The sequence below is a fragment of the Chelonia mydas genome, chromosome 2, assembly GCF_015237465.2.
Source record: "Chelonia mydas isolate rCheMyd1 chromosome 2, rCheMyd1.pri.v2, whole genome shotgun sequence".
Lineage (NCBI taxonomy): Eukaryota > Metazoa > Chordata > Testudines > Cheloniidae > Chelonia > Chelonia mydas.
Genome location: NC_057850.1, coordinates 147,879,777 through 147,905,829, shown reverse-complemented (window position 1 = coordinate 147,905,829; position 26,053 = coordinate 147,879,777). Strand labels below are relative to the sequence as shown.

The window sequence follows — 26,053 nt, the reverse complement described above, 5'->3', positions numbered from 1 at the left end:
GATGGTGCTATATTCACTACATGCACAAGTTTAAATAGTGTAAAGGATAAATAAGCCATTTTCCTCTTGTGGGTATTTTCTTTGACTACCAAAGCACTGGGGAAATAAGGAAAGCAAATCCATTCAAAATCACAGGTATTAAGAAAGGTTAACTAGGACTCAGGTTGTTTACCTTATTCTTTTACAGTACAAATTGATTCCTCAATGTACAGGTTAATCAAAAGTATCCAGATTACTCATTTATGAATTAAGTATTAAGAATAAAAATGAATGGGCCAGATTCTGAACAGTACTGCAGGGGTAGGAAAGCAGACCACATGTGCAAAAGAAGTGGTAGAGAGCTATGCAATGGGCATGTATATCAGACACATTCTCAGCCAGTGCAGTCTGCACAGGGAAATTTATGTGGGTATATCAGGGAGGCATGCCGGCTGTGAGAAAAATAGTGTGTATGGGGATACAGATCTTATATAAACTTTAAACCTTTTATTTCTAAAATGGGTTTCATCTGGATAGGTTTTAAAGTAACTTTTTTTCTATCAAGATATAGATTCCAGAAGACTAGCTGTTGATTTACAGCATAATTCCAAAATAGACAGGTTACTGTAATCTCCAAGAATAAGCAGCACGGGTCATGAATTTATTGTTAATGTTGTTGATGACTGAATGTTGAGTGACTAGTTTTGTTGCTAGTGTTTTTCCAATCAGCTATTTTTAGAGGATTTTTGTGTCAAACTTTGTGACCTTTTCATCCAGATAAGACCATGGCAACTTTTACAAAAGTGGTATCATGCTTTGGATTTTTGATACTTTGCGGGTCACAGATCTCTTTGGTATGCAAAAATCTGAATATTTCTAAATTTGCTGATTTAAATGCAGTCTTCCAAACAGGGCTGTCCTTAGGATTTATGGGGCCCTACGCAGTATTATTAAACTGGTGCCCCTATGCCCAAGGGCAGCCTGGGGGGGCAGGGAGGCAAAAGGCAGCAAAGGATACTGAGCTGCCCAGCCTGCCTCACTGCGGTGGAGAGTCACAGTTCCCCGCAGAGAGCCCTGTACCCCCTCCCTCACACAGAATGCGTGGTGGCTTTGGCTCTGTGAATATGGCCCCTGCCTAAGGAGACTGCAGCTAGCTGTGGGAGCCTGCAGGAAGGGTTAGAACAGGGATAGGAAGAGGGGGAAGGGTGGACATTAAGACCCAGGGGTGCCCCAAATTTTTGGGTGCCCTACGCAGCTGCATATGCTGCGTATGCCTAAGGACAGCCCTGCTTCCAAACTGATGCTAGATAAGCATGACCAAAGTACGAGTGGATTAAGTTTCATGGCTCCAACGTAGCCCTCACACTTGATTTGTCCAAAGGCCCTAGTGAAAGGTGCCACAAGGCAGTGTAAACAATATTTGCAAGCCATACCAATCAAGGCCAAGAAGCCTCACCTTTTGGGTCAACTGGCCAATTGAGGGAAGACTAACATTCCAAAGACTAATCACCTTGGGAAGAGGCAATCATGACAACCACAACCAGGCCACTCCAGTCTCTGAGCAATTTCTCTGTCCACCCAAAGGAGGCCTGCTAGCGAGAAGAGCTGTGCCAGCAGAACATCGCCATCTGGCTCTTTGACTGCAGTTCCTGCTCTTACCCTCTGACAGTCCAGAAGACTGTAAGAGCTGAAGAGTTTGCATCGCCCTGCCACCATTATCTAAAGGATGTTATTTTTTTTCTATTTTGTTTTTATTTGGTCAGAGGCATCCCAGCCCCTTTGTTATCAGGGTGTGGAAGTGAAAATGTGGCTGTATGCACACATTTGTGTGTGAGCATCCATAAAGTCCAGATAGGAAAGGTACCAGAAGGAAAAGTTTCCCTAGGTTGTCTAATGAAATTATTCATAAGAGTGTGTTCTCTGTTCTACGTCTAAAATTCCTATGAGTCTTGAAGTTATCTTGTGTAAATTTTGCTATAAGAATTTAATCTTTTTAATTAGGTATTAAAAGGTTTTATAATATCTGTTTGGGAGGAGGAAAAGGTTAGATATCAAACAGCAATTGAATTCTAAGGAGGAAGCTTTATATTTTTGCTCTGAGGTTGTAGTTCAAATATTAGATAATAATTTGGTTTCAGTATTAAGATATATAATAGGACTGTTGATTGATCACAGTTAACTCATGCGATTAACTCAAAAAAATTAATCATGACTAAAAAAATTAATCACAATTAATCACAGTTTTAATTGCACTGTTAATACCAATTGAAATTTATTAAATATTTTGGATGTTTTTCTACATTTTCATATATATTGGATTCTGTGTTGTAATTGAAATCAAAGTGTATATTTATTTTTGATTACAAATATTTGCACTGTAAAAATGACAAAAGAAATAGTATTTTTCAATTCCCCTCATACAAGTCCTGTAGTACAATCTTTTTGTTGTGAAAGTGCAATTTACAAATGTAGAGTTTTTTTGTTACATAACTGCACTCAAAAACAAAACAATGTAAAGCTTCAGAGTCTACAAGTCCACTCAGTCCTACTTCTTGTTCAGCTAATCGCGAAGACAAACAAGTTTGTTTATGTTTCCATGGCACTTCTGTAGCTGGCGTTGCAAGGTATTTACGTGCCAGATATGCTAAACATTCGTATGCCCTTTCATACTTCAGCCACCATTCCAAAGGACATGCTTCCATGCTGATGATGCTCGTTAAAAAATAATGCATAAATTAAATTTGTGACTGAACTCCTTGGGGGAGAATTGTATGTGCCCTGCTCTGTTTTACCCACATTCTGCCATATATTTCATGTTATAGCAGTGTCGAATGATGACCCAGCACATGTTGTTCATTTTAAGAACACTTTCGCTGCAGATTTCACAAAACGCAAAGAAGGTACCAATGTGAGATTTCTAAAGACAGCTATGGCACTCGACTCGAGGTTTAAGAATCTGAAGTGCCTTCCAAAATCTGAGAGGGATGAGGTGTGCAGCATGCTTTCAGACATCTTAAAAGAGCAACACTTCAGTGCAGAAGCTACAGAACCCAAACCACCAAAAGAGAAAAATCAACCTTGTGGCATCTGATTCAGATAATGAAAATGAACATGTGTCGGTCTAAACCGCTTTGGATTCTTATCAAGCAGAACCGGTAATCAGCATGGACACACATCCCCTGGAATGGTGGTTGAAGCATGAAGGGACATATGAATCTTTAGTGCATCTGGCATGTAAATGTCTTGCGATTCCGGCTACAACAGTGCCATGAAAATGCCTATTTGCACTGTCAAGTGACATTGCAATCAAGAATCGGGCAGTATTATCTCCTGCAAATGTAAACAAACTTGTTTTTCTGAGTGATGGGCTTAACAGGAAGTAGGACTGAGTGGACTTGCAGGCTCAAAATTTTATATTGTTTTATTTTTGAATGGAATTATTTTGTAGATAATTCTACATTTGTAAGTTCAACTTTCATGATAGAGATTGTATTACAGTACTTGTATTAGGTGAATTGAAAACTACTGTATTTTTTTTATAGTGCAAATACTTGTAATAAATTAATATTAAGTGAGCACTGTACACTTTGTATTCTGTGTTATAATTGAAATAAATATATTTGAACATGTAGAAAACATCCAAAAATATTTAAATAGTATTCTATTCTTTACCTGTGCAATTAATGGAGCAATTAATCATTATTTTATCACACAATTAATCACAATTTAATTTTTTAATCGCCCTTATATTTAACCAACTGTAAATTATAATTTTTATTGACTTCAATAAAATTCTTTACGTGGGAATTATAACCAACAGACAGGCACCCTCTAAGAATCTTTTCTTTGAATTTTTGAGGACTATTTTTTGTATTAATTTAATGATTTAACTAATTTTGATTTAATTCCACTCCAATATTGAGACTAACTTGTTGATTTTGCTTTGATTTTATACAGTTGAGAGCTGTATTGCTTTATTCTTACTCTAGTTTAATTTTATTAATAGTAGCTTAGCTTTGGGGATACATTTTCTTGATTTTTATGTTTAGTGTTTTAAGTAAATGCTAAAAACAGATACTGAGTCACATTTTAGTAAACAACATGGGTCCAGAACCTTTGAGAACAGGGATGGATATCAAGTGGGTGACGTAGAAGCCTGACTCTTAATAGGTGTTTGATTCTTACAACACATCCCCAAAATGAGATGTGATTTTCATAAAAACGTTTGAAGTATTTACATCAGCATTGCTTCAGCTATGCAAATGTTGCAAAAGGTTGCATCACTAGTGCATACAGACAGGATAAAGCTGCACTCTGTTAGACTTTGAAGTGAATGCCAGAAGCATAGGACTCCCACATAGACACAAACAGGATAATTCAGGGTTCATAGAACTAAAAATCATATTTGCCCCCCAACCAACAGATCATAAATATGAAACAGGCCAAGGTCAGAAGACTTTCACATGATTACCAAAGCAACCTGATGACTGTTTAGTAAGAGAGAATCTTCCTTTTTCAGCAGCAAAAATTTGTCTGTTGGAAAGACATCAAAATAATAAAAGGTGCATATTTGGTCAATCGCTCTGAGCACAATGTACCTGAAGTAAGTGTAATTAGTAATGAAGAGCAGCATTTGCAATCCTCAACAAATTCAGTCACATATCCTTTTGAAAACCATCTGGTTGTAAGCAGAGGAACATAACAGTTGATATGTGCATATCCAGGCTGAGTGTTTGCTGGGTCTTTGTGAGGTCTATGTTACTGGCTGTTAGGCCCTTTGATTTGTGTGTTTGAGCCCTCCCTGTTAATAAAGGTGGTGACCATCTAGGCTAGATCTACAAGCCAGCTGCAAATTGAACCTTTGACTTGGGAAACAGGATCATGCTAATGGGGAATTCTGGAGGCAGTTGGTAGGAGGGAGTTTGAACACTGTACTTTCTCTCTTGGAGCACTGCTATATTAGTAATGATGATGACCAGTGATGGAACAGTTATTATGGCCTGCAGGGGATGTGTCATGTTTCCAAACTACCTGAACACAGAAGGGACTTCCTGTTATGAAATGCAAGCTGGTGCCTGTAGTGGAAGAAAAGATTTGTGGACCTGAAGTAAGAGCTATCAAGCCTGCATAGCATCAGAGATGGTGAAGAGTTCTTGGCCAAACGGATTTGGGCAGCATCATTGCAGAACCCACAGAGAAAGGACCTAGCAATAAAGGAACTAGAAAGCACAGAAATTAAAGAAAAGATTGGCAGCTTGTCACTAGAGGAAAAAAAGGAGGAATTTTACATGGCTTGAAGCAGAAGAATATGGACAATCTATGAGCCTCCAGATGGAAGATAACCAGCAGGAATGCTACCCAGTCAATGTTGGTATTGAGCATGGCAGCTGAAGAGAATGCTTCGGAAGATTTTACAGGGGGAATGGTACAGAGAACTTCAGGGGTGGGCGGGCATACCTGAAGATGGTTCCTCAGCCCAACTCACAAGGATGTAAGGTATGCACAAGAGCTCTCCAACTGTCCAAAGATAGCAAACTGTCTTCACTAAGACTCCATGTTGAGAATATTCTGCAAGGGAAATAAGAACAGCAGGATGCCGTGCTGTCTTCCTGGAGCTAAGACAAGATGGGACTGCAAAACTGCATGGGATTCTGATGGTATCAGGCAAAACTGCACCTCTGATGACACAGATTGGCACCAGTCCAGCTGGTCTTTTCAGATATTTTCCTGTCTCATGAGCAAGGCAACACAATATTTTGGAAGCAAGCGACATGAAGAGAGTGATTGGCTTTGTGGAACATTAGGCCATCTTCTATGGTGAGAGGAAGCTGTGTGGCCTGGATGGCCCCTATCTCTGTATCTGTCTTCTGGGTGGCAGGTTAACTAGACTAAGCACATGGGTGTTAACCTAGCAACAAAAAGCGAGGTTGTTAAGCAGGTAAACACACTGCATAAGTACTCAGGCATTTAATTCACACAAGTGTTCATGAATATAATAAATCAAGGTGTCAAGAGATGTAAAGAGTAATTTTTTTAGTTGCCTGTACATTGAGTAATAAACACAAGAAACTGGAAATGATCATTCATGAGAAGAAGTTTGACCTAGTTGGTATTACTGACATCTGTGGGAGGATTCATGTCACTGGAATGTTAAAATCACTGGATGCACACTATTTAAGAAGGGCAGAGTGGACGGAATGGGAAGTTGGGGTGGCACTCTACATTGAAGATTCTGTTGTAGAGTTATTCACAGCTCAGAAGCACAGGATCTGCAATTCTTATGGATCAATTTACTAACTACTAACGCATAAAAAGGAGTCTTAGTGGAGGCGTGTTTGTGAACAATAATTGAAAGCTGCTTGAGAACACTTTATTAACTGCCCCAAATTGTACAATCACATAATATGGCTACATTGGTTAAAAAGTGGTCCTGGTTCAGAGGGAATTTTAAACAACTATAAATAAATGAAATAAAGACAATATATGACAAAATGGAAAAAAAGGGGGCAGTTAATAGCAATGATTATAAATGAGAAGTTATGAAATACAGAGTGTTGATAAGGGAAGCTAAGGATAACAGTAAAAATTCTATGGACAGCAGTGTTAAGGACAATACAAAAGAATCTTGAAAAATATATCAGGAACAAAAGGAATCCTAGCAATGGGACATTACCAAATGGAGATGGTGCATTTGGCAGTAATGATGTAACACAGGGGTGGGGAACCTACAGATCACAGACCAGATCTGGCCCACTGCTTCCATGGTGGCCCATGGTGCTGGAGCCGCAAGCGCTGACTTGACGGGTTGCCAGAAGTCTGGTTGGTTCCGCACAGCCCCCAGAAGTGACCAGCATACCCCTGCGGCCCCTAGGAGCAGGGGCGACCAGGGAAGCTCCGTGCTCTGCTCCCACCCCCAGTGCCGCTCTGCGGCTCCCTTTGGCTGGGAACCTGTGGGCACAAGCAACATGAACCTCACAGAGCCCCCTGGCCCCTCTGCCTGGGGGCAGGACATGGCGGCTGCTTCTTGGAGCAGTGCGGACCCTGGCAGGTGGAGAACCTGCCTTAGTCCCGCTCTGCCACCAACCAGGAGCCACCTGAGGTAAGCGTCGCACGGCTGGAGTCTGCACCCTAAACCCCCTGCCCCAGGTCAGAATGCCCTCCTGCACCCTAACTCCCTCCCAGACCCTGCCCCTCCACCCCAACTCCTGGCACCAGCCTGCATCCTGAACCCCTCATTTCTGGCCCCACTCTGGAGCCTAGGGGAAGCCCCGAACCTCCACACCCCCCGCGGGGTTGGAGCCACGAGCGCCAGCTCACCCTGCTGTGGGAGGAAGACCTCAGACTCTGTGCCTCTCTGCCCCTGTGGGGCCCACGACTGATTTTTTTCTTTGGGTTAGTGGCCCCTGATAGAAAAAAGGTTCCCCACCCCGATGTAACAGGTCAAAACATTAAACAAATATTTCTTTGGAAAGAAGCCAGGTGAAATATTCACATTTTACATTAAAAATGAAATATTTTCTACTCCAACAGTGATTAAGGAGCATGTTAAAAATATCTACTAAAATCAACAAGTCCAGATAACTTGTGCCCAAAAGAGTTGACTCATGAGTTCTCTGGATTGCTGATGTTAGCTGTTAATACATATTGAAATAGTGGGGAAGATCCAAATGCTTATATAGAAAAATGCTTATGTAGTTCTATTATTGAAAAAAGGTAAGTGGCATGTTCTGAGTAATTATAGCTCTGTTAGCCTGCTGCTTTTCATGGGCAAAAGAATGGAACGAGCGATACGGGAATCAGTCAATAACAAAAACAAAAAAACCAAACGGTGGGCATATAATTAATGCCAATCAGCATGGTTTTATGGGAAATAGGTTGTGTCATCCAAACACACGTTGCAAGTTTGATCAATAAAATGCAATTGCATTTATATAATACTTGGATTTCTGTAAGGCATTTAACTTAGTACTGCATGATGCTGAGATACAAAAATCAGTAGAGCACATTGTGACCGGATAGACAAACCTCATGCTAGACCTGAAGGGTTTAAAGAGCAATACTGGGCCTAGGTAGCCCTGCCCCTCTGGGCCTGCCAAGTATGCGCTGGCTGTAGGAGCAGTTTAAAAAGGAGCTCAGAAGCCCAGGTAAAATGTGGTGGACAGGCTGCAGGAGGGACAATTCTTCTCTGGGAATCCATGCAGAAGGCGGAGCCTGAGACAAACCAATGAGCGGGTAAAGCCCATAGGCAGTGCCTTCTCCAACCACCACCCCCTAGGAGAACAAGCAGGTCTGGTAGGACTCTGCTCATTTGGACTTTTTTTTTTTTTTTTTAAATTATGCTACTGACTGTTTGGACTGTAGTAGCCACTCCCCAAACTGAAGAAGCACATAGATAGAAAGTAGCACAGTGTGGCAGATTTAGACACCCTGCAAGAAGGAACCTGTTGTTATTTCTCATAGGGCCCTGTGCTAGGACCTGGTGAAGAGGGAGGGCCCAGGTCCCCCTCTCAAGCCCCATTTAAGGGTAAAGGCCCAGATGCAGGATGAGACCAAGACACTTCTAGCCTAGGGGAAGGAACCAGGCACCACACCCAACAGAGATAAATGGCTGGAGGACAGGTGTGTTAACCACTTGGACACCTGGCCCACCACACCCCTTATCACACACACATGAAATAAATTACAATCTCGTTGATCTCAAAAAATGTAATTGCTAATGGAGAACAATCAGGAAAAGTGGGGGGGGGGAGGGCACAAAGGGATCAGTTTTTGACCCAATGCTATTTAATATTTGTATCAATGATCTGAAAGAAAGAACAACATTATTGCTTGTAAAGTTAGCAGATGACACAAAGATTGATGGAGTTGTAATGAAGACGACAGGTAACTATTACAGAGTGATCTGGGTCACATAGGAATGTGGGTATGATTAAAAACAGTGCTTTAATATGGCCAAATCAAAAAGGTACATCTAGGAGAGAAGACAGTGTGCCGTGCTGTACTTTACAGGAGGATATTATATATCTATATACCTATACCAAACAAGATCCTATGGGTGGCAGTCAAAGAGAAACAAGTTCAAACTGGAAATAAGGGGCAAATTTTTAACAGTGAGGGTAATCAATTACTGGGACTTTAAGGGATGTGGTATATTCTCCATTACTTGAAATCTTTAAATCAAGGTTAGAGGTCTTCCTATAACCACAAGTTATTGGACTTCATGCAGGAATTATAGGGTCAAATTCTGTGGCCAGTTATGCAATGGGTCAGACTAGATGACCATAATAGAACACCAGACTGGGACTTACAAAACCTGAGATCTATTCCTGGCTCTGACGTTGTCCTTCTGGATGACCATGGCCAAAGTAATTTCACCAATGTTTTTCAGTTTCCCCGTATGTAACATGGGGATCATATGGGGCAGCTTTGCCTGAATTCTAGGTACCGAGATACAGATCCTCACCAGTATTTAGCCGGCTAAATCTCATGGGCCTAATTCTTCAAGCCTATGCTGGTATGATTTTTCAGAGATGGTTGTGCATGCAATATATTGTGCTTATAATATATCAGTTTTTGAAACATGGCTCCACATATATTTATGCCTGCTTTGCGTCCACTCATTATTCACTGCAATGTTTCTGTATTGCACTGTTTCTGTATTGCTAACATGGATTTTGTATTTGTTAAATGACCACTGTCCCAGATTAATTTTCTATATGACCACATTTGTTTGCCATGCTGCATATTTACATCACTGCTCTCTAAGACTGCTCTTGAGTATGGTATTCTGCCATCCCTTCGTAAATGTCTCAACCACAGAAGTTGAGTAGACTAATTCCTGATGTTGTGCCTTTCTGTGTTTGCCAGGTTATCTTCACTTCCACATCTAGCCTTGGATTCCTGGTGGTGATGATATGGTTCACTTTACATATAGCAAGGGATGGTAGATGCTGATAGATGTGTGTCCATTACATTTTCAGGTGTGACTTCTGATTTTGGGAACCTCAATTTTTGTATTCTCAGTTGAGACACCAGAGACACTTTAAATAATTTTTGCCCAAGTAAATGAATAAGCCACATCATATAGTGCCCCCTGCCCCAATATTTTATTGATGGGTACATAATCATGTCAGCTGCTTAAAGCTAGATCCACAATGGGGACTCAGACTCAGTGTTGCAATACCTAATGTTTAGGTGCCCTTTTGCCTAGTGGAATGAACAGACCAGGCTCCGTGTACAATGGTGGGCCGAGTCGGGTGCCTAAGAATGGGATTTGCAAAAGCCATCGAGATGAGTGGGGAGCCTTCTAAGCTAGCCAGTAGGAAATGCTGAGGAGAAGGGAGGGGCTTAGGCACCACCTCCTCCTCATACTGTGTTTTATATAGGACCTGGTGAGATAGGTGGGAGAACACCTAGCTTGCGAAACCAGCTGGGGCTTAGACATGAGTTAGGAGCAGGGTGTCAGGACTTGTGACTTTGTGCATGTCCACTAGTAGAAATAAAACCACTTAAGGGACTTTGAGAGCAGAAATGTAGGTAGTATGGACTTTAGACTACAGAGTTAGGTGGCCACTGAGTAGAAGTTTTGTGAATCTAAATTTTGGACTTGTGCACCAAAAGTGGCAGTTGGGTCCCTAAATTCCTTTTGTGTATCTATCCCTTAGCGAATTATGTGAAATAACTGAAATGAATGTTTGTCTTGTTATAGATTGTTGAGTTTTGTATCTCAAACCCTTCCAATATTTTTCATAATGATATAATTGGCTTCTATTTTCTGTAACTACTGGAAAAGTATCCATCTTGCATACAGAAATATTAAACTTCTGTATGTGAGATGAAAAATGTAATTGCCTAAGGTGCTCAAACATCTGGCTATGCAAAAAACAAAACCAAAACCCGTACAATAGGACAAAGGTGCAATGATGACAAAAGTAGCCTGATTAGTAAGAGCATCTTCTTTTTTCAATAGCAGATGTGTGATGGTAAGGCATCAAAATAGTTAAAAGGTGTGTATTTGGCTAATGGCTATGGAACACAGTATATCTGAAGTAACTAATTAGTAAAGCAGAACAGCCTACGCAAACTTAAAAAAGTTAGTCACATCCTTTTGAAAGCCATGTAATATGGCTGCCAGTAAATGAGGGACAACATGCACCTGACCCAGAGTGTCTAACTGACCATAATAATGAGTAGCTAATGATACATATGCTCTAGTTTGCTTTTACTACTACAAATTACGACAGTAAGCACAGAAGGTTACACAACGTTCATCAGGCTTGGTGCTATCTCAGAGTATGTCTCTACTGTAAGTGGAAGTGCAATGTCCAGGTTGGGTAGGTTTACATGCTTTAGTTCTGCTCAAGCTAGTGGGCTACAAATAGCAGTGCAGCTATCGCAGTCCAGGTGGCGGCTTTAGCGAGCCGCCCGGGTACTTAGCGGGGTCTCGGGCTAGGTTGTACATGCGTGGATTGCCTGCGCTGCCACCCACATTGTCACAGCCACGCTGCTGTTGTTAGCGCGCTAGCTCGATCAAAGCTAGCAGGGGTGCTTCCGTCCCAGAGGGAAATTACACCTCCCGTTGCAGCCGAGACAACCCTAAGGCCTTGCTCCTGGAACAATTAACACACATACTTCTCTTTACACATAGTGAGTAGTCCCTTTGACGTGCATGGGACTATTCACACTGTGTAAAGCTAACCATCTGTGTAAATCTTTGCTGGATTGGGGCCTAAATCTGTGGAGACCTAAATGGTATTTGCGTAATTTATCTGCAACAACCCAGAACATATATTTAAACCATATGCTACTGTTGAATTTGTATGTGTTTGTAATTAAGTATAAAAGCAGATTGGCAATTTAGTGTTAGTTGCTTTAATGGTCTCTCCCACAAGTTATTTGTGGATGAATGTATTAGTGGTGTTCAGTCGTCCACATGTAACACGTATGGAATTTTGCTCAGCATCCACGGTAGTGTTTGTGATAGGCAAGAAAAGATTTAGCAACATTCTCAGTAGCCAAATCATCAAGTTCGTACTAATCTGTAATTTTTAGTTTACGCTTCCGCTTCTTGTTGCCAAGAAGGCCAATGGCATTTTGGGCTGTATAAGTAGGGGCACTGCCAGCAGATGGAGGGACGTGATCGTTCCCCTCTATTTGACATTGGTGAGGCCTCATCGGGAGTACTGTGGCCAATTTTGGGCCCCACACTACAAGAAGGATGTGGAAAAATTGGAAAACGTCCAGTGGAGGGCAACAAAAATGATTAGGGGACTGGAACACATGACTTATGAGGAGAGGCTGAGGGAACTGGGATTGTTTAGTCTGTGGAAGAGAAGAATGAGGGGGGATTTGATAGCTGCTTTCAACTACCTGAAAGGGGGTTCCAAAGAGGATGGCTCTAGACTGTTCTCAGTGGTAGCAGATGACAGAACGAGGAGTAATGGTCTCAAGTTGCAGTGGGGGAGATTTAGGTTGGATATTAGCAGTGGTGAGCTGGAGCTGGTTCGCACTGGTTCGCTAGAACCGGTTGTTAAATTTAGAAGCCCTTTTAGAATCGGTTGTTCCACGAGGGACAACCAGTTCTAAAAGGGCTTCTAAATTTAACCGGTCAAAAGTGGCGCCTTAGGCGCCGACTCCATGGGTGCTCCAGCCCTGGAGCACCCAAGGGGAAAATTTGATGGGTGCAGAGCACCCACCAGCAGCTCCCCGCCCCATCCCCAGCCTTAGCTCACCTCTGCTCCGCCTCCTCCCCTGAAGGCGCCACCCCGCCCTGCTTCTCCGCCCCCCCAGGCTTCCCGCGAATCAGCTGTTCACGCAGAAAGCTGGGGCAGGCTTAGAAGCAGGCCGCAGCTTCCCGCTCAGGCTCAGGGAGGCGGAGTGGAGGTGAGCTGGGGCGGGGGGGCGCAAGGAGGGCTGACCAACGCTGCAGCAGGTAACCCCGGGGCGGGGGGGGGGGGAAGAGAACCGATCCTCGCCTCAGCTCACCTCCGCCACCCTGCTCCCTCCAGCTACGCTCTCCCGTCCCTAGGAGCCAGAGAGACCTGCCAGATGCTTCCTGGGAGCTGCCCCAGGTAAGCACCACTGGGACTCCCTACCTCGCCCCCCGGCAGGTCCTGCTGGCTCTTAGGGGTGGGGTGGGCACCCACTACGGTGGCCCACGAGACCCTTCTGCCCGGTTCTGGGGGCAGTCAGGGGACAGGGGAGGGGGGTGGATGGGGCATCAAGGAACGTGGGGGGGGTTGGATGAGGCAGGAGTCCAGGGGGGTGGGGGGGTGGGCAACGACCCCCTTGTGGGGTGAGGAGGGAACCTGTTAAGATTTTGGCAGCTCATCACTGGATATTAGGAAAAACGTTTTCCACTAGGAGGGTGGTGAAGCACTGGAATGCATTACCTGGAGAGGTGGTGGAATCTCCTTCCTTAGAGGTTTTTAAGGTCAGGCTTGACAAAGCCCTGGCTGGGATGATTTAGTTGGGGATTGGTCCTGCTTTGAGCAGGGGGTTGGGCTAGATCATCTCCTGAGGTCCCTTCCAACCCTGATATTCTATGATTTTTACATTATTTTTATTTAAATAGTAATGAATTTCTCACCGGGCTATGCAAAAACCTATATTAGGACAAAGGAGCAATGATCAAAGCAGCACCTACTATTTAGCTGAACTCAAATACGTAAGAGCATCTTCCTTACAAAGACACCATTAGAATCTAGAGCACAAAAAATAAATACTTTCATGTTGTCCTACATGTTACACTGATGGCCAAAATGTTTCAAAGAAAATGTTTAGTTGAAAAATGGTTTTATCCAAAATGAAATTTAACAAAACTTATTGACTTTTTTTTTAAAAGTACTGTGTGAAAATTTTCTTGGAATTTTTTAAAATAAAATAGAAAATTGTATTGGAAATATTCTTGAATAATTATTTCTGCAATTTTTTTTAAAAGAAAAATCAGTTAACTTTGAACACTTCAGAATTTTAATTTAATTTTTGACCAGCTCTATTATAGATGAAAGACAAACTTTTGACATATTAACTCTTATGAGCAGAATTACAGAGAAAAATGTAGCAAACACCAATGCCTATGAAAATGCAGAGTGAACATTTTACAATTTCATAAGCTGATTTTGGCACTTGAGGTTTGGCCAATGCTGTCCTTTCATACCAATTATGCTCCTTTTGACCTACCACACTATGAAACTGTATTACAAAACTAAACATGCAAAAAGTGTAAAATCTGGTTACAATTCAAGAATGAGAGTTTCCTGCTAGCAGTGACAAATTGGGAAGACACAGTAGATATAACTGAAAATGATTACAAAAAAAAAAAATCAAAGAAACCCATCATTCATTAAGACAAATGACGAACCAACCATCAAGGTGGGTGAGGTAATATCTTTTACTGGGCTAAGTTCTGTTTTTGAGACAGACAAGCTTTTCAAGCTTACACTTGTCTCTCTCACCAACAGAAGTTGATCCAATAAAATGTTACCTCACTCACCTAACTCTCAAATATCCTGGGACTAACATGACTACAACACTGTATGTATAAACCATCATGCAGCCTTTACATTGTACAGAATATATGTATTATGATAAAGTTAATGACTTGTCAGCAATTGAGTACTAAAGACATGAACTTAGTGCTCTTTCTAGTTACAGGTATGCACTGATTTTAAATGGCAATTGTCTGCATGTATCTGAAGGCAGAATGTGTCCCATATTTATTGACAGAAAAAAATACAGTGTGTGTCTCCTAAAATCCTTTCTAATTTTTCAGAAGTAATTTGCTTTCCCCCATTAGCTAGATCTTAGGTAGGTTTGGTTTAACAGAACATTTACTAGTCACATAGAATTAGTCATTAGCATTATGAAATTCAGAAAGAACCAAAACAGTATTGGTAGAATTTTCAAGAAGTGCCTCAGTGATCTAGGAGTGACTTTCAATTGGATTGAGGCCCCTAAGGATATGTCTACACTGCAGTTAGACACCCGTGGCTGGCCCATGCCAGCTGACAGGCTCACAGGGCTCAGGCTCTGGGACTGTTTAATTGTGGTGTAGAGGCTCCGGCTTTGGTTGCAGCAGAGCTCTGAGACCCTCCCATCTGACAGGGTACTAGAGCCCGAGCTCCACCCTGAGCCTGAATGTCTTCACTGCAATTAAACAGTTCCTTAGCCTGAGTTCCACAAGAGATTTAAAGGCTATTCAGATTCTCACTCATATTCCCATTCTTTGATTGCCAAATTCTTTTGTTTGCATTATATCTATTAGGGTAAGCTTTAGTGTTGTATATAATGCCCTTGTTACTTAACATACTATCATATCTGCTTTAAAAAGATTTATTCAAGGATTTTTTAAACTTACGTTTATCCATCAGGAAAGCAGTTTTTAACTAAAGAGGAGCAACTAGACAGCACTGCTATGTAAACCACGCAATACTTACCATGAGCAGCCCTTTGTAGGCATAGACAATGCCAAGCCAAATGGTCATGTGAGTGTTTTCACAGTGCTCTAAAATTGGACGAATGGAAATATCTCTGCCTGCAGGGTCCGGCTACAAAGGGAAGAAAAAGTAAAGAGTAAAATATTTGACATGTACTTATGCCTCAGAAGCCATTTCATTCTGTTCCCAGTAGGTTGGGGATACATGTATTTGTGTATAAAAGAAAAGCCAACTTTAGTAAGACTTTTGATGGTGTCGTTCCATAAGGCTGCAAAGGAGCTTAGTAAAGAATAGTAATTAGAGAATGGAAGGAGACAGGTGGATTCATGCTTACCCTGCTACAGCAAAATAGAAAGCAAGAAGGAATGTTTGTCATATGCTCAATAACTCCCTTTCTTTAATACTGTCAATCACATTAATCTGTTATAGTTTAAACAAATACATAACTACCATGAAAAAATATGCTGGAAGGCATTCTGTGTAACTGAAGGGAAAGGAAACAACTTGTATCTTTTTAATTTGGACAGCTAATTTGGTAAAAATAGTAAAAAAAAAGCTAATGGATATAGCTCAAACATGCAGCCATGAAAATATATATAGTTAAAATCACTCTTCACTTCACCCTACGTTTTGTGTCATTGATCAAGGGCAGAGTATGCAATGAGACACATTGTGGTATGTTCCAGACTATTTTTTGTTTTGTTTTATTGCCCGAGACAAACCAAGTGCTTGGATTATGCTATTGCGATTGCACTATAGAAACTGCAGCAAAAGCTCAGTATAGAATATAACTCATCCCAAAATTTCTGCAGCAAGCTCCCCTTGAGACCAAGTGAAACTCTCTGTACAAATCAATGCTGCTAGAAACCTCGTAGCTTCCACTCACCCTGAGAAAAGAGGCTAGTGCAGCAATGCCTGCCCTTTGTACCTGGACATAATACCTGTTCTTTTGCAAATTAGACTAGTGATTAACGGATTTGATGTGTTACTTTGATAGGAATGTTCTATTGTGCCACTCTATCCAAAGTTGTTGTGAACTCTTATCTTGTTTTCCTTTTGAGAAGAACCTGAAATAGGGGCACAAATGTTCAAAGCAACTCACTATTTCCAGTTTAAACTGATGGTCCAGATCTTCAGCTGATGTGAATCACCATGTGCTTCACTTTATGCACATATGCAGTACCAGTGGAAGTCACTACAGCCAGTTCCTTTTGTACCTGGCTATATATATAAAATCTTTGAGGCAGAAGAATATGGATTTATCAGAGCTAGGGAAAAAAATCAGATTTTCTTTGACTCAAATATAGAAGTGATTTTTTCATAGAAGGATTTCAGAGAAAAACTGACCATTATTCTAGGGTTCAGTCTTGCTCCCATTAGTGTCACTGGTAATTTTGCCAGAGATTTCAATAAGTGCAGAATCAAGCCCCTACTCCATTTCCCTCATCACCCCTTCCATACGTAAAGCATGATTGCCTGGCTACCACTGACCTCAGATAGCAACAAAGAATAAAAAATAAGAAAAGGAAAGAGGATTGTGGGGCAAGTTTCTCACAATCCATAGTTATTTCCTTGCACCCTTGCAACAGAATGACAGTTACGTTCACCCCTTCCCAGTAGTAACCCTGAATAGGATAATCTAAATCCTAAAAATCTCTCAAATCAGAGAGGACCCAGAGAAGGATTTTACCTTTTCATAAGTAGTGTATGGCCCCACTCTGATGGCCTCTGAGCACCTGCAACTCCCATTACCATCAAAATGAGCTACAGGGTGCTCATCACCTCTCAGGGTAAGGCTGCCAGGTGGCAGAAAAATATATTACAATGCTACTAATGTGTGTTTGGGATCCTTAAAAATGTCTCCTTCTCCCTGATCCGGTCTCATAATACCAAAGTCTTTATGTACTAATGTAATTTGACATTCTAAACTGAGGATAAAGCTTTCTGGATTTTCTATCATTTATGATTGAAATGGAAAAAAGTTCAGGTGAGAGTTGCTATCTTAAATTCAGTAGTGTCAACATTTTCACATGAACAGGACTGTCCTAAAGATACATTTTCTCTAAGTTTCTAAACTTTGTCTTAGCTCATTACAAGGCCAAAGAGTTTTTTTTGTTTTGTTTGTTTTTTTAATAAATACAGGACTGATCTCCCCTACATCTTTTAGTTCTGGCGTGCCATTAATTGCATCCTTTTTTGAGTTGTGAGATAATTATTTCAGTTCCATTCCAGATCTACCGTATTCCCAAAAATGTTTTACTTTTCAGCAGTGGGGAGCTACACCAGTTTACACCCACTCAGGATCTTTGCTTATGTCTTTTCAGCTACGTCCATCCTCTGCCCACACCCGTTCTCCTTTTTACCTCACATTCGTGGAGTGGGTTTGGGACGTACACTCAATGAACACCTGGTGCTTCACCATACTTGTGCCCGCACAGAAGCTCAGCCTTGTGCTGTTTGCTGAGCACATAATGATTTACAGGGTCAAGGTGCTATCCAATATTTTGACATGTACGCAGAAAGAGTCACTGAAGGCCTGCTGTACTATGCAGCCATAGGCAGTGAAAAACAGAGTGAGCATTTCACTAAGGTATTTCTCTCCTAAAAGAATGTAGTTATGTTCAAATTAGGGCTGTCTATTAATTGCAGTTAACTCACGTGATTAACTAAAAAAACTGCAATTAAAAATTGCAGTTTTTAATTATAATTTTTTTATATTTATATATAATTTATAATTATAATTTTGATTTTAATTAACTGCAGTTAAACAATACCAATTGAAATTAATTTTGGATGTTTTTCTACATTTTTATATATTGTATTCTGTAACTGAAATCTAAGTGTATATTTTTTATTACAAATATTTGCACTGTAAAAATGAACAAAAGAAACAGTATTTTTCAATTCACCTCATACAAGTTCTGTAGTGCAATCTTTGTCGTGAAAGTACAATTTACAAACGTAGATTGTACTCAAAAAAAAAAACAAAACAGTTATGTAACAAATAACTTCAGAGCCTACAACTCCATTCAGTCCTACTTCTTGTTCAGCCAATCGCTAAGACAAACAAGTTTGTTTACATTAATAGGAGATAATGCTGCCCTCTTCTTTTTTACAATGTCACCAGAAAGTGAGAACAGGCACATTTGTAGCCAGCGTTGCAAGATATGCTAAACAATCGTATGGCCCTTCATGCTTTGGCCATAATTCCGGAGGACATGCTTCCACGCTGATGACTCTCATTACAAAAATGTGTAAGTTAAATTTGTGACTGAACTCCTTGGGTGAGAATTGTATGTGCCCTGCTCTGTTTTACCCACATTCTGCCATATATTTCATGTTATAACAGTCTCGGATGATGACCCAGCACATGTTGTTCATTTTAAGAACACTTTCACTCCAGATCTGACAAAACGCAAAGAAGGTACCAATGTGAGATTTCTAAAGATAGCTACAGCACTCGACCCAAGGTTTAGGTACCTGAAGTGTTTTCCAAAATCTGAGAGGGATGCGGTGTGGAGCATGCTTTCAGAAGTCTTAAAAGATGTGGAAACTACAGCACCTGAACCATCAAAAAAGAAAAATCAACCTTCTGCTAGTGGCATCTGACTCAGATGAAGAAAATGAACATGTGTCAGTCCGCACTGCTTTGGATTGTTATTGAGCAGAACCTGTCATCAGCATGGATGCATGTCCCCTGGAATGGTGGTTGAAGTATGAAGGGACATGAATCTTTAGCACATCTGGCACGTAAATATCTTGCAACCCCAGCTACAGCAGTGCCATGTGAACACCTGTTCTCACTTTCAGATGACATTGTAAATAAGTAGCAGGCAGCATTATCTCCCACAAATGTAAACAAACTTGTTTGTCTTAGCGATTGGCTTAACAAGAAGTAGGACTGAGTGGACTTGCAAGCTCTAAAATTTTACATTGTTTTATTTCTGAATGCAGTGTTTTTGTAGATAATTCTACATTTGTGAGTTAAACTTTCATGATAAAGAGAATGCACTACAGTACTTGTATGAGGTGAATTGAAAAATACTATTTCTTTTGTTTTTTTACAGTGCAAATACTTTTAATCAAAAATAGTGAGCACCGTACACTTTTTATTCTGAGTTGTAATTGAAAATATATTTGAAAATGTAGAAAACATCCAAAAATATTTAAGATATTCTATTGTTTAACAGTATGATTAAGTGATTAATCAATTTTTTTAATCGTATGATTTATTGCATTTTTTTAATCGCTTGACAGACATAATTCAAATGTATTTGAAATGCAAGTTCTGTTCTGTTATGAGGGCTAGAGAGAATGCATGAGCTCAGTACTCAAAAGAGGAAAAAAAGGGCAAAAAATGATGGTATATAAAAAAGTACCAAAATATTTAAAAAATTCTACCAGAGTAGTAGATACTGTTCCCATTAAGGAAATGATGTACCAGAATTACATTAGGACGAGTCTGTAATGGACATTATGTACTCAGAAATAAATTTGGGCTTTTCTGGGATTCTGAGCTTGATCCTTCAAGAATAGGCAAAGCTCCCAATGAAAACAAGAAGGGCCCAATCCTGTGAGGTGTTTCAATGGGAGCAGAGGATACTCAGCACCTTGCATGATCGGTCCCGAAATCAGTACCAAAATTCGGAAAGCTTCTGTATTTGACAGCACTCTTTTAAACCAGGCTTCAGATCCATAAAGTCTTAATATTTTAATGACATTTTGTTGATTTCTCATAAATTATGAGTTGTGTGTGTTCCTAAATAGGTAGGAAGTATTTTGCTGTATGTGGATTTTTGTGTTTTATTTTTCAGTACTATGGAATGATATTCCTGCTTCACTGTTTCTATTTGTTTTTTGGTTAATGTATTCATTTTGCATGAATTTACTGATCCTGGCTAAGCGCTAGATAAATAAAATATGGTCTCTTCTGATGTCCAAACAAGGTTTTAAAAATCCATAATTATAACAGAATGCATCACTTCACTAATCCAACACCATTTGTGCACTTTGCTATTGCCAGAGAGCTTGGCTGTAGAGAAGATGACAGCTTAAAACCTACCAAGGATTGTATATGTACTGGAATTCTGCCCTTTCCTTTTATAGAAAGCAATTGAAATGGCCTTCAGATGTCATCAGCAAAAGCCTGAAGACCTCCTGTCTGTGATTAGGCTGAAGCTTTCCTACTTCCTTTGAAACCTAATAAGGTTTCTTATACCGCATCAGTTTTTGCAATGCTTTCAGCAGCTCAACATAAACAGTTTATTCTGTTAACTTCACATTAGAATTGCACATCGTCCCCTATAAAATGCTTACTCTACGCCAAAACTGCTGAGTATAGAGAAGGGCTTTCCGACACCAATAAACAATTTATCTGTAAAATCATCATAACCCTCTTGGATGTATGCATTACTATTAATAGGGGAGCAGCAACAACCCCTATCTTTAGGATGCCTAACACTGCTCATTATAAACATCCTCCAGACTTTAGACCTATTGCCCACAATGTTTGCAGCAGGATTTTGAAATTTGGTGGGGCCCCTCCCTGAGGCAGAACAGGCGCCAAACATGAGAGTCTGTAATGGACACTGTGCCAATCCAGGAGAGGCATATTGTGAACACTGTGGATTTTTCTTAGCTATGGCTAGAGAGGTTCACAACACTCAGAACCCAAAGTACATCCAAAATGACCAATGGGCAAAAAATTGGCAAAAGAGCTTAACACTAACTTTGCTACTTCTAACTACAGCAATAATAACTCCACATGGAAACTTACAAACATTTCCCAAAAGGTACTGATGGATGGCAGTGTTGGACACTCAGACTCTGGGGGTTTTTCACCTTCCTTTGCAGCATGGGGCTTGAAGGTGTTAACTAGTGTAAATGGTGGATTCTCTGTAACTTGAAGTCTTTAAATCATGATTTGAGGACTTCAGTAACTCAGCCAGAGGTTAGGCGTTTATTACAGGAGTGGGTGGTGAGGTTCTGTGGCCTCCAATGTGCAGGAGGTCAGACTAGAGGATCATGATGGTTCCTTCTGGCCTTGGAGTCCATGAAGCAGCATCACATAATGTCTGCAAAGTCAGTATTATCATACACTCCAATCTCCTCATGAGACTGAGATGGGGTGGTGCTTCCTTGCCCAATCTTAACTCCTCCCAGTCAATGAAGCCTGCAAGAGATGTCCCTGGAGTTGCAGCATGCCAGGGAGCCAATGCTCACTCCTGACATGATTGGACTTTAGAGCTACCACCTTATCCAGTGGGCTGGAAGGCAGCAGTCACTTTTCCATAGTTAATTTTCCTGGACGACTTTGTTTTTTCCTTCCGTTATACTGAAATTCAGCTTGCCAAGACATGAACTTTTGGCTTCCAAGTTATCTTGCTTCAATGGAGCCTTAAAAAACTAAGCTCTTTGGGAAACTGACAATTCAATGGAACTCCCATACACTTCACAATTTCCAAATCCTCATTGCTAGAAGTATCTTTATATTCTAGCACACATATATGACAGTAATGCTATAATGCTCAGCTAGCTGAGATCACCATGCAGTGATGTCTGTTAGAATGCCAGCATATATAGCTAAATTGATATTAATGCCACATTTTAGAACTATATAATTTTATTTTTATGTGAATTCTTGCAAGATATAGAAAAGTGTACTGTCTCATCACAACAACATTACTAAAGTAAAAAGGCACCTGCATCTTTCATGGATTTCAGGTAGCCTAATGTAGCTATTTAATATCATAGAACTTGCTACGAAGACAGATGGGATAAAACAAACTGGGGTTATGATTAAAGGGGGAAAAAAAAGAAAGAAAAAAATGCCACGTCATAGATAACCACTGAAATTTCTTCTACCACAATAAAAAGAGCACTGGTGATTCAGCCTCAGAGATGTTCGCACATTATTATCTTTGAAATAAATCTGCTTTCTTGCTCTCCATCTGTCTCTATACAAATAATTCCATAGAATAGTAATCATACATACTGTAGTTTACTGGGATTTAGAGATGAGAAAATACTCTTAGATCTATTCATAGGCTCATCTATTGTGAATGCTCTCATTTTTTACTTGCAAATGGCATGAATTCATAATTTATCATTTTATCCAGTGTGGGTTGATTTGTGTATTTTAAATAAACTGATTTTTGAGAGCCACATGTTTCCCAGAGAGGAGTGACTTGTTTATTCCACAGCCTAATCCAGATAGATCAATAGATAAAAATTAAAATGGAGCTAATTGTTTTTAGCTAGATGGCATTAACTTAAAAAAGAAGAAAAAAAAGAATTGCAACCAAATATGGAATTACAAGCACTGAGAGAAAGGAATATTCTGGTATATTAATGTCAAGAGTTCTCTGAAACACAATTAGTTTCCTTAATATATACATGCACTTAAAGATCCAGTCCTGATCCTGATGCAGTCAGTGGGAGTTTTGTTTTATATTATTTCCTTAAGGAACTCTAATACAGATAGGATTGCTGTCCAAGTATATTATCTTGGACTTCCCTTCTTGTCTTCCTTTGATCACAGAATCATAGAAGTGTAGGGGTGGAAGGGACCTTGAGGCATCATCAAATCCAGCCCCTTTGCTGGGGCAGGACCAAGTATTCCTAGACCATCCCGGACAGGTGTTTGTTTAACCTGCTCTTAAAAACCTCCGGTGATGGGGATTCCACAACCTCCCTTGGAAACCTATTCCAGAGCTTAAGTACTCTTACAGTTAGAAAGTTTTTCCAAATATCAAACTTAAATCTTCCTTGTTTTAGATTAAGCCCACTACTTCTTGTCCTACCTTCGGTGGACATGGAGAACAACAGATCACTGTCCTCTTTAGAAGAGCCCTGAACATATTTGATTACTTTTGTCAGGTCGCCTCTCAGTCTTTTCTGAAGATTAAACGTGCCCCATTTTTTAACCTTTCCTGATAGATCAGGTTTGATAAATCTTTTAACATTTTTGTTGCTCTCCTCTGGACTCTCCAATTTGTTCATAGCTTTCTTAGAGTGTGGTACTGTCGCGGGGTGATGACTCACCGCTGCGGCACCTCTTGCTGGTTATCCAGGGAATTAGCTTTTTTCAGCCAGAAGCACCCTCTGTCAGTCGGTATCTCACTTGCCACTGGTCCCATGCCCCTCCCAGACCCCGGTGCCCTTTTAGCTTAGGGTTCTGCCCCCTGGCAGTACCCCCTCAGTCTGGGTCTCCCCTCACCAGGGGAACCCCCAACCCACTATCCCTTCCTTGCCTCAGTGGCTACTGTCAGTCATCATCTAGCCCCCGCTCCCTGTACCACTCATCAGCGGCAAGGGGGTTGGACCAGCTGCCTCTGTCTAGGTCTGGGCTGCTCCTCTGCAGCCTTAGTACCCTTTTGTGGGCCTTTACCTCAGCCTGAAGCTCTGCTAGGCTGGCACTCCCCAACTGCCTCTACCCTTCCCTAGCACTGCTCTGCCCTAGGTACCCTCCTCAGCTTCCCAGGCAGCCAGCTCCTTCTCTCTCCATGTAGCTAGAGAGAGTGTCTCCCCCTTTCTAGCCCACTGCCCGTTTATAAGGGCCTGCTGGGCCCTAATTACACAGGCTACACCTGTGCCTGTTTTCCCAAACAGCCCAGCTTTTTCCCTCTCAACCCTCTCCCAGGGCTCTTTTAAGCCCTTCAATGCATTACAGGGGCAGGGGAGGCACCACGCCACAGGCATCCAGAATTGGATACAGTACTCCAGCTGAGCAATCACCAATGCCAAGTAGAGTGTGACAATTACCTCACATATCTTGCACACGATAATACACCCCAGAATGATATTAGTCTTTTTTGCAACTGCATCATACTGTTGACTCATAGTCAATTTGAGCTCCATTATAATCCCCAGATCCATTTCAAGCAGTGTTACCACCTAGCCAGATATTCCCCATTTTGTATTTGTGCATCTGATTTTGTCCTTCCTAAGTGTAGTTCTTTGCACTTGTCTTTATTGAATTTCATCTTGTGGATTTCTGACCAATTCTCCAATTTGTCAAGATCATTTTGAATTCTAGTCCTGTCCTGTCCTGATATATGTCTGAGGAATAGAGACTGAAACCTGCCTAAATATGTGCTTGCAGCCACTTGGACAAATACTACAAGATATAGTAGAGTGTCCTCAGCACTGGGACAGGAGTGATTACTTTGTGACGTGAGGCAAGAGGCCAGGATTTAAGGGCTATGGCTGTGCCATTGGTGAGACACAGTAATGTCAGGAGAGAATGGGGCCAGAAGCTTTGTTACTATGCAGCTCCTCTAGAACTCCATAAACTACTCATTTGGCTTCAGTAGCTGCTGTGGTGTTCTCCACAGACCTTCTATAAATCGGGTGAAGGATTCTTCCTCTCTCCCTATGAACCTGTCCTGAACCCAGCCTAGCTACTCAGGCTGGGTGCAAGGATTAGGATTTTCCCCTTACTGCTTAGCAGGGGTTCTGGAACAATTTTTATAGTGGGGCTGCTGAGAGCCATTGAACCAAGCTGTAAACCCTGTATATATATAAACCCCACCCTGTGGGGGAGGTTTAGATTGGATATTAGGAAAAACTTTTTCACTAAGAGGGTGGTGAAACACTGGAATGCGTTACCTAGGGAGGTGGTGGAATCTCCTTCCTTAGAGGTTTTTAAGGTCAGGCTTGACAAAGCCCTGGCTGGGATGATTTAACTGGGACTTGGTCCTGCTTCGAGCAGGGGGTTGGACTAGATGACCTTCTGAGGTCCCTTCCAACCCTGATATTCTATGATTCTATAATGGAAACCACTTCAAGCCAGGAGGTGCGACAGCACCCCTAGTTCCAGCACCTATGTACCTTGGTAAAATGGAACCAGTGATAAAATTCTCCTAGAATTGAGGGAGGCTCAGCATTGCTGCTAGCTGGGAGACCCAATTTTCAGTCAGATAGAGAGGGCTATGGCTAGAGTGTACTAGGTGCTATGAAGCCTGCCCCAGACTTGCAAGAGTCAGTCTAGCTTGGGATTTTAGGTTAGGCAGAGGCCTGCTTCATCTTTGGAAGATTTAGTTAGCCTGGGATTAACATTATGTTTGGAGTTTGGCTTTGATAGAGGCCTGTTCCAGCCTTGAAAGATTGAGTTTAGTGTGGCAGAGCCTAGAACTAGCCTGGAAAGATTTTGGTTCAACCTAGGCAAAGGCTAACTCTGTTTTTTGTTTGTTTGTTACATTAGTTGGGAGATATAGTGTTATGAAGTTGCTAGGAGAATGTTTTTGTAACTTATTTCAGTTCACGTCTCATTACATTGAGAAGACAAATAACCAGGGCTGCAATCTCAAGAAGAAAATATATAGAGACATTTTATTGTGTGCGTATATATACTCAAATATCAAAGTTATTTTAGATTTTACAGAATAGAAAGTTATTGAAAGAACAAGGGAAGGTTCATTTAATATAAAAACTTACAGAGCATAGAAGAAAGGACTCAATCCTTAGTCAGATGGGTAGTCTCATTGATTTCACTGAGATTGTTGACATGAGTAAGGACTGATGTTTTTTATGTTTATATAGTAAATTATATGCCTCCCCAGGAGATAAAAGTATGAAAGTTATGGAGATTTTTAGAGTCATAGAGTTTAAGGCCAAAAGGGACCACCAGGGCATCT

At 41.0% G+C, this 26,053-nt stretch overlaps 1 protein-coding gene across 3 annotated transcripts in view; it reads right to left on the bottom strand.

The window, feature by feature from the left end:
- GABBR2 (gamma-aminobutyric acid type B receptor subunit 2) overlaps window positions 1–26,053 on the bottom strand; it is an 832,666-nt gene that overhangs the window by 54,041 nt on the left and 752,572 nt on the right. For all 3 annotated transcript variants that reach the window (XM_037893395.2, XM_037893394.2, XM_043540307.1), the window contains exon 14: window positions 15,417–15,527. In XM_037893395.2, coding sequence (XP_037749323.1) covers window positions 15,417–15,527 — 111 coding nt within the window. The remainder of the gene's footprint in view (window positions 1–15,416; window positions 15,528–26,053) is intronic.